Source organism: Crocodylus porosus, unplaced genomic scaffold, assembly GCF_001723895.1.
Source record: "Crocodylus porosus isolate Cpor-Errol unplaced genomic scaffold, CroPor_comp1, whole genome shotgun sequence".
NCBI classification, from domain to species: Eukaryota; Metazoa; Chordata; order Crocodylia; family Crocodylidae; genus Crocodylus; species Crocodylus porosus.
Window position 1 is genome coordinate 1,804,920 of NW_017728947.1, and position 9,101 is coordinate 1,814,020.

Here is a 9,101-nt window from a genome sequence, read left to right on the forward strand (position 1 = left end):
TCAGCGCCTCCTGATATCTAGCCTAAATCTACCCTCTACCAGCTTGTGACCATTATTCCTGGTCACTCCTGGCAGTGCTCAGGGGAACAGGGACTTCCCCAGTGCCTGTTGATCCCCCCTGACTAGTTTGCCTGCTGACCTCTCCCTTCTCCTTTTAGTAGGTGGGAGTACAGCCTCCAACACCATCCAGCCCAAGCAGGTTGTTCCCCAGCCACAGCTTCCCACAGTGCCCCCCCAGCTGCCACCGCCCCCCCAACAGCCTCTGCCATCTGCTTCGCAGCCCTACCAGGTATGTCAATACCCACCAGGGCTGGGGGAGGAGGGACATCCTGGCTCCTGGCCTCCTCTCCCATCTCACCCTGCTGTGCCCCATAGGTAACCCCGTCCAACTCCCTCAATGCTGCCCAAGCTGCTGCACAGTCTGCAGTGGAGGCTGCCAAAAACCAGAAAGCTGGCATCACACGCTGTGAGTACCCACCCTAGAGTGAAGGGAAGGGGGAGATGTTCTGGGGTAGGGAGGATCCTGGGAACTGACAGCAAGGGGGGTTTCCTGGGGTAGAAAGGAGGGAGTGGGGTGGGGTGGGGTGAGGTGCCTGGATGGTCACGGGGAGCTCCCCAAGTGTGTAGGGAGGGGGTGAAGATCTGGGCATGGGTGTGGTGTCCATCCACACACAGCCTTCAGTGAACTGATCCAAGCCCCAGGCTTGGGTAAGAGTGCTGCCACGGTGGCCGAGAGTGACTCACTGTTTTGAATATAAAGCAAAACTAAGGATTAGTTGCCTTTGGTAGATTCAAGAAATGAAGTCAGGCTTCAGTTTCCATGTGCACACTCAAAGCATTGTGTACTGTGGGAGGTCTGGGAACTGATGGGGATTGAGGGGGGGGGTATGGAACTGGGAAGGGTCCCCAGGTGGGATGAAGTTGGCAGTGGGAGAGGGGCAAAGCCCTGGCATGTAGTGGCTGGGCATGCCAGGCTGGGAATCGGGGAAGACAAGAGGTCTTGGGGTGGGCTGGGGGAGCCCTGGAGGATTCTGGGAAGGGGTCTTAGAAAGAATTGGAGGTCCTGACAAAATGGGATGTCTTGGATGTGGGAGGGGCAGAGGGTCCTCTCTGCCTTCCCCAGTCACCTCCCTGCTTTTGCCCCGCAGTTCCCATGCCAACGGCCTTCACCCAGGGACCTGCCCAACCCCTCCCTGCTGGCTCCGTGCCCCCCATGGCCCCCAAGATGCCACCATCTTCCCAGCCCAGCCTCGTTTCCACTGTCACCTCTGGCTCTGGCCTGCTGCCCCAGCCACCTGGACAGCCCCCTCCTCAGCCTGGCACCCCAACTATGGTAGGTACAGTCCCCTCAGGGAGCTGAGGGGCTTTTCCCCACTAGGGAGTGCCAGCTCTGATCCAGCCCTAGAGTAGGGGCACAGGCTGGGGTCTTTTCCCTCCAGCGGGAGGGCACTGGCAGGGCCTGTTCTAGGCCAGACGTGACCATGCTGTCTTGTCCCCCCACAGCCTAGCAGTGTGGCCCCCAGTGGGGTGAGTGTGGCCCAACCAGCAGCCTCCCAGATTGGGGCTGCCCAGTTGCCCGGGGCCCAACAGACAGTCGCCAACAAGGTGGTGGCCTGGAGTGGCGTTTTGGAGTGGCAGGAGGTGAGTGTGTTCAGCCTGGGAGAGGGCCGAGGAAGGAGCCTGGTGCCAGCATCTCTGACTCTCCCCCTCCCTTGTCTGTCTGTCTTTCTGTCCAATCTTCTATCTGCCTGCAGAAGCCCAAGCCAGCCTCTGTGGACTCCAACACCAAGCTGACCCGCTCACTGCCCTGCCAGGTGTTTGTCAATCCTGGGGAGAACTTGTGAGTGTTTCTCTATCCATGTCTGTACATCCAGAAGTGGCTCTGACAGACTGATCTCATTGTTGGGGGGAGGGGACATGGTCATTGGGGCTGGGAGGGCTGTACGTTGGATGGGGTTGAAGGTCTGGGGGTGGGGTTACCGAGTGGGACAAGTGTGGGGTTATGGAGATGTTGGGGTTTAGGGGATGGGGCTAGTGGGAAAGGGTAGAAGCTATAGAGTGAGTGGTAGCAGGGCTGTGGCATGAGGGTACTGGGGAAGGGAGGTCCTTTCTCTCACTAACTGCCACCCTCCCGACTTCCCAGGAAAACAGACCAGTGGCCCCAAAAGCTGATCATGCAGCTAATCCCACAGCAGTTGCTAGTAAGTCCTGGGGAAATTGAGATGGGGATGGAGAAGGCAGCCTCCTGTTGTTGTGGGAGCCAAGCATCAGAGGGGTCACCTGGAGGTGTTCAGAAAGAGGCTGGACAGTCCTTGGTCAGGGATGATTTAGGTGTAACTATGTCCATATTCTGCTATGGGGACTTCCCAGGTTTCTGGGCTTTGCTGGTTGTCCCCTCCCACTTTCTGCTACACATGTCAGGGTATTTTTAAGCCTTTCCTGCCTGGTCAGATTGGTATAGACTGGGGATGGGGGGTTGCCTTCCTCTGGTAGGGGGTGTAGCCTCTACCTGCGATCTCTCAAGTATATATTAACAACCTTCTACAGCAGCAGGATGTTGACTGCTGTGGTCCCTGCTTTACCTGTGGCAGGTTCAGCTGTGATGTTTTGTGTTGTGTCAGGGCTGACAGATGTTTTACAAAGAGTTTAGATGATGGATTTGTAGGGGATGGTTTGGCTAGGGCTGATCCTGCCTGAGGCAGGGGGTTGGACTAGATGTGACCTCTGCAGTTCCCTTCCAGCCCAACTGCTCTGTAATTTCAAACTCTGCTGATTAACACTTGGGGTGGCAGGGAGCACTGATGGGAGGGTACGTGCCTGCTGAATGATGCCTGCACACAGGAGGTGCATGACCCAGCACAGTTCCTTCTCCCCCCTCTCGCTTTCTTGGGTATGTTTTGGGTGGGGAGAGGGGAGCAGGCCATGGCATGGCACTAACTCCCTTCCCTCCTCACAGACCACACTGGGGCCCCTCTTCCGAAATTCGCGCATGGTGCAGTTCAACTTCACCAACAAGGACCTGGAGTCTCTCAAGGGGCTGTATCGCATCATGGGCAATGGCTTCGTAAGAGACTGACCTCTGCCCCCCCATCCCCTTGCCTCCTGGCTATGCCCCATCTTGGCCCCTTCCCCACCCAGGGTACCTCCTGTTCCCTATCTCCTCCCTCTCCTCTCCCCCAGCCCATATGGGACATCTAAGCTGGTGACCCTCCTCCCTTAACTTTTTCATGCAGCATCTATTGCAGAGACATGTGTGAACACACATCTGTGTTCCTCCTCACCCCAGTGCCTGCTGCTCCCACTGACCCTGGGGACTGGCCCTAGGATCTACAGGGCCCCAAGGAGTTATCCCCTGCCCCCTTCTAGGGGAAGTTTTGAAGGGACAAGAGACCCCTTGCTCAGTGCAGAGATGTGGCTGGCTCTAGTGCATTGCAGAGCTGTGCACACAGGAACCTCTTGGCTAGTGCCACAATGTAGAGGGCCAGGGTTTGGGAATGTTTCTTGTGGGAGAGGGGCAAGGGGCCCTGGGTTAGGGAGGTCTGACCTAGGGGTGGGGTCTGATTCCCACCCCACCACACAACACCCTGCAAGTGGTGGTGAGCAGAGCCTATCACAGGGGTGGAGTCTAACCCTGCCCCTATTGCATAAGGGCTCTGAAGCTCCCCTCCTCCCCCAAACTTCTCTAGTGAGGCAGTATCCCTGTGGGGGGCCATGGGCATGATCAGATGTTCCCCCTGCAAGCAGGGTGTATAGGAGAGAGCAGAGCTTATCCTAGGGGTATTGCCTGAGGCTGCTGCCCTCCCCCACCTCACAAATGGCCTGACTCTGTAGTAAGAAGGGCTTCCCCCAAGCGGACAGGGCCTTCTCAAGGGGATGGGGCCTCATGTGCCGCCCCCCCCCTCCCCCCCCCCAATCTCCCTTGCAGGGGAATGCCTGCACTTTCCCTGCCTGCTCCCTTGCAAAGTGGCTTCTTGGAAGGGAGGTGGATGTTATATTTTCAGGGCAGGGCTTAATCACAATGGGCATGATCTAACCTTTTCCAGTGCAGGGCAGTAACCAGCTTTTGGGTGTGGTCTATTGCTTTGGAGTGGGGCCTATCCCAGAGGTGGGGTCTAGCTCCAGTGGATGGGGTCTACCTCTCTGGTACAGGACAGCTATCACCTAGGGGGTGACTTATTCCTTGCAGCAGGGCCTATCCCAGTGGATGATGCCTGACCCTTTCCATTGCAGGATGGTGGCTAGCTGGCAGTATGGCCTATTCCGCTGGGGCTGGGGCTGGGGCTGTCGCTGTCCCAGTGGGTGGGACCTCACCCTCTTCCGCGCAGGACAGTGGTCAGGTGGGGGCATGACCTATTTCTGAGGAGCACGGCTTGACCCCCTCCACCCATCTCATTGGCAGGCGGGCTGCGTGCACTTCCCCCACACCACACCCTGTGAGGTGCGGGTCCTCATGCTCCTGTACTCCTCCAAGAAGAAGATCTTTATGGGGCTGATCCCGTACGACCAGAGCGGCTTTGTCAACGGCATCCGCCAGGTCATCACCAATCACAAGCAGGTTCAGCAGCAAAAGATCGAGCAGCAGCGCAGTGTGAGACACCCCTGCCCCTCTTCCCCCCCCTCAGCCTCCCTCCTCAACCCTCCAGCTTAGGGGGCTTCCCTACCCAACCATCTTCCACTTCTCATTGCTTTCCCCCCCCCCCCCCACACACACACAGCAGCTGAGCAGCTCCCAGCCCCTGGGCTCAGCACCAGTGCCCAACACCCAGCCCTTCCTGCCCAAGCAGCCAGGAGCCCTGCCCGTCGCACAGGGAGTCCAGCAGCAGGTAAGGATGGGGGCATTCTGCCGAACCAGTGGTGGTGGGGAGGGGGTTGCTGAGTGGAGTGGGGGTGCGTCTTTGGAAGAGCTGTCTTGATGGTGTGGGGTTGGGGGAGTCTGGGGGTATTTAAGAAAATTCAGTAATGGGAGAGCAGCAGCATGAAGGTCAGTGATTCCTTGGTTTGATTGGGGTGGGGGAGGTGCTACTGACCGGTGTAACCAAATGCTGTCCCCATAAGCTGATCCCTGCCCTTCCCCCCAGATGGCTGGCCAGCAGGTGAGCCCTGGGATGTCCCAGGTGGGCATCATGGATGATCAGCAGCGACAACAGAGTCTAGTGAGTCCCTGCCCAGACTGGGAGGAGATTGGTGGGAGAGCGGAGTAGATTTTGGTGGTGGGTGATCCTTCCACCCTTCCCCTGCCGCAGCCCAGCAGGTCTCTGAGCTCTGGTTGCTGCTTCTTAAGGGGATTTGTGCTGAGACAAGGCTGTGGGAGGACGTTATTCCCCTAAGGGCAGGCAGGGGCTGGTTCCTGAGTAATCTACCCTCCAACCCCCTCTTTTTTTTGCAGCTGCAGCTCCGGGTCCAGCAGCAGACAGCAGCTACACAGCAGCCACCGCAGGCCCCACCCCAGCCTCAGCCGCAGCAGCAACCCACAGCCCCTGCCCCCCCCCAACCTCCCCCAGCACCTGGGGCCCCCCAGGCTGGCCCACAGCCTACACAGGGTGGGGCTTTGCTGAGACCCCAGAACCCTGGTGCCAACCCCCAGCTCCGCAGCCTCCTTCTCAGCCAGCAACCTGTGAGTATTTAAACCTGGGGAGAGGATCCTTGTCCCCCTTGGAACTCCAGTGGACCCCTATAATGAACCTCTGCTCACTCTGAGGGGCCTAGGAGACCCCTTAACCTGCTTCCCCCCCCCCTCCAATTCCAACTCTGGCCTACTGTGGGGGCCTCCAAACTGCTTGCCAGGCCTGAAGCTTCCCCATACCAGTCCCTACCCACACTGGGATGCTCCCAGTATCATTCCCAACTCTAAGGTGTCCTGGCAGCCTCCATCTTCAGCCCACTGGCTTGGCTATCCATGCCCCACCTCCAGCAGAGGGTGACCCTGTCTGTGCCCTGGCCTAGCCCTGTCAACATGCTTGGTATGGAGTTGGGGGTTGCGCCCCTGGATACCCTCCCCATCCACACACAGCTCCAAGTTTCTGTTCTCCCTGGTGGGTGGGGGAGGGATGGGAACATCTGCTTTGGTGGGGAGGCACTGATATCAGGTCCAGCTGGGAAGTGGGGAGAGTTGCAATGCCTAGTGCCCCATTCCTATTCCAGTGCGTCTCCCTCCCCCCTGCAGCCCCAGGCAGCCGTTCCCCAGTCCCAACAGCCCTTGCATCACCTCCAGCAACCGGGCCAGGGCATGCTGCCCCACCAGCCAATGGGGCAGCCCTTGGGGCAACAGCAGCTCCAGTTGCCTGGGCAGCCTCTCATGCATCAGGGCCCTGGACAGCAGTGGCCAGGACAGATGGCGCCACGGGCACCACTGCCAGGTAAGTGGGCAGGGTGGGCGCATGGACTGGCAAGCCCTGCGTGAGCACCTTCATAACGTGCTCCACCCCAGAGACTTGCATCTTGGTGACTGGTTATACAGGGCCCCCTCACCTGCCCCCAGCATGCCCTGTGTCAGAACCAGTGCTGGATGAGGGGTCCCTGTATAACCAGCCCCCTGACAGGTCCCCAGCCAAGAGCTGGCTGTATCTCAGTGCCAGGTTCAGGGTCTCAGTATAGCCACCACTGTTGCACCCACCCCAGAGGTGGCTGGCTCTTGCACTGAGCCCTGTATGATCAGAACTGCAAAACAACCTACCCCAGAGCCAGCTGCATTTCAGGGGAGGCAGGCCATATAACCAGCCCCCTGTGTGCCCCACCCCAGAGCCAGCTGCATCTCAGCACTGGGCAAGGGAGCCCTGTACAAACAGCCCTACCTTCCCCCCACACCAACCCTCACCTGCTTTCTCCCCTCCCCAGGTCAGATGCTGATGAACCCTGGGCCCCGGGGCCCTGTTCCCCAGCCGGGGCTGCAGCAGGTCCAGGCTCCCAGTGTCATGGAGGACGACATCCTCATGGACCTGATATGAGCAGGGTGGGAGTGGCACAGCCCTGCCCTCCCACCCTGCTCCCATAGAGGGGTGTGACTCCCTCCACTCCTCTGTACCATATATTTTTTGCACTTCTCATTAAACCACCTGTTTTTCCCAACCCCAAGGCATTCCTTGATCATGTTATCATAGTACTACCCCTTCCCACAGCCAACCTGGAACTCAAAGAGTCCTGCTTTCTCTCCCACACTGTGTACCCAGCAATCCCATCTTCTAGGGGATTACAGCAGTAGGGAAGAGAGCAGTAGGGGAGCCTAGGAGCCTGCATTCTCTCCCATGTCTGAGAGCAGAGTGGAGTCTGATGGGTTACAGTAGTGGGAGCTGGGAGCCAGGACACCTGGATTAACTTTCTAGGCTGGGAGGCCAGACCCCTACATACTATCCCAGCTCTGGGAGGGGAATTGAGGGCTGGTGGATTACAGTAAGAACTGGGAGCTCAGACACCTGGGTTCTTTTCCAGCTCTAGGATGGGGAGTGAGGGTCTGGCAGGTTTGAGGCCTGGAATTGTTTGCTCCTGTACCAAAAGGCAAACAGATGGATGTGGAGCCGGGCTGCTGTGGGGATGCTTTATTGCCAAGTCTAGGCATAGCCTCCGCGGGCGCTGCAGAAATCGGGTCCGATGCTCTGGACGGTGCAGTCACTGGAGTCCATGGAACAGAGGCTGCAGTGGCAACTCAGGGCCACAGGGTAGGTGAAGGTGGGGTCGGTGCCAGGTGGGCAGGCAGGTAGCACCAGTGACTCATAATGCACCTCACGGTACGTGCACACATGCTGGGCCACAGGTGACAGCGCACTCTTGTACACGGGCTCCTGGGGGCAAAGGGAGGGAGGCCATGGGTGGTACTGTGCCCTAGCCCCTCCCCACACACACACACACATCACCCCCCTGCCCAGCCTGCTCCCCTCTCCTATGCCCTTCATCTCCCTGCCCAGCCTATGCCCATCACTGCAGTGCCAGCTTCCCTACAGACCCTGCCTGCCCCACAACCCTGCCTCATCTGCTGCTGCCCATTCCCCCTCCCCTGTGTCCCCATACCCCTCCTGAAGTACTGCTAGGCCCCACTGCCTGGCCACCCTGGGCATCATTTATCCCCACCCCAGGGGCCTCACCTTAGTCTGACAGTACCCACTGCAGATGGCTGTGGTAAAGGTGATGCACAGGGGACAGGCTTCCTTCTCAGCAGCCACTGTGGTGTTGACAGGTCGGCACAGGCGATGCCCACGGGTGGCCCCTGGGGCTGCAGCTGCTACTAACAGGAGCAGCACCAGCTGCAGCACCCTCTGCTGGCAGAAAGCACCAGGATGGGACACAGGGCCTCTCCTGCCTGACCCCTTCCCCCCCCCCCCCAGTTGGGGTCATTGGGCATAGGGTAGGCATGGAGCAAGGGCCTTGCCCTACCTCCCTGGGGGAGCTGGTACCAAGTGAGAAGAGCAGGTGGGTGCTGACCCCCCTCCCGCCTTCCCCCTGCTCCTCCATCCTGTATGGGGCAGTAGAACTGCCGCCTCTTCCCCACCCCCAAGTTGGAGCATGCTGCCACCCTGTGGGTCCCCATGTACAGATCCCTCCTGGCATATACCTTTTTGTTTGTTTATTTGTCTTTTTAAGGAAAAATTTTTGTGTCCAAAGTCACATCTGTCAAATCAATTCCAAATCCACGATTCATTCAAGAACTGTATGTGGCCCTGTTACCGGCAAGCATCCTTCACCCCTGCCTAGGGTTTCAGATGCTTCCAAATCCTTTACCAGGCATCCTACATGCAAACCCCCAAGCCCAAAGGCTTGGGGTTTAGATGCCTCTGAGTTTTGCTTGCCCTCAACTGTATGGCTGACAGAGTAAGCTAGAGAGGAGTCTCATCCCTCCTAGCATATACCTGGAGGATCTAGACCTGAAGGGAGGGGAGAGTGGGGTTAGAGCAGAGGGATCCCAGGACCCCAACACAGAGATATAGCCCAGTCCCCTGAGCTTATGTACCCCTGTACCATGCTTAACCCTGGGCTCACATCCACCCTTGGGCACAGCTCTTCTAGCAGCCCCAGGGACACCCCTCCCTGCTCCTGCCGTCGTGTGTGTGTGTGTGTGTGTGTGTGTGTGTGTGTGTGTGTGTGTGTGTGTGTGTGTGTGTGTGTGTGTGTGT

At 58.5% G+C, this 9,101-nt stretch overlaps 2 protein-coding genes across 9 annotated transcripts in view; both read left to right on the top strand.

Annotated features, from left to right (window-relative positions):
* The window catches only part of MED25 (mediator complex subunit 25), a 15,154-nt gene extending 8,089 nt beyond the window's left edge, over nt 1–7,065 (top strand). For 2 of the 4 annotated variants that reach the window (XM_019551070.1, XM_019551072.1), the window contains 13 exons: nt 159–289; nt 376–466; nt 1,149–1,333; nt 1,504–1,641; nt 1,755–1,840; nt 2,144–2,201; nt 2,957–3,064; nt 4,400–4,588; nt 4,719–4,823; nt 5,079–5,153; nt 5,387–5,614; nt 6,164–6,356; nt 6,835–7,065. In XM_019551070.1, the coding sequence (XP_019406615.1) occupies nt 159–289; nt 376–466; nt 1,149–1,333; nt 1,504–1,641; nt 1,755–1,840; nt 2,144–2,201; nt 2,957–3,064; nt 4,400–4,588; nt 4,719–4,823; nt 5,079–5,153; nt 5,387–5,614; nt 6,164–6,356; nt 6,835–6,944 (1,697 nt within the window). In that variant the 3' untranslated portion in view covers nt 6,945–7,065. The remainder of the gene's footprint in view (nt 1–158; nt 290–375; nt 467–1,148; nt 1,334–1,503; nt 1,642–1,754; nt 1,841–2,143; nt 2,202–2,956; nt 3,065–4,399; nt 4,589–4,718; nt 4,824–5,078; nt 5,154–5,386; nt 5,615–6,163; nt 6,357–6,834) is intronic. The other 2 variants (XM_019551071.1, XM_019551073.1) reach the window with 2 other exon arrangements.
* Nucleotides 1–9,101, top strand: part of LOC109320799 (AP-2 complex subunit alpha-2) — a 621,923-nt gene that overhangs the window by 103,375 nt on the left and 509,447 nt on the right. The gene's annotated exons all lie outside the window — the stretch shown is intronic.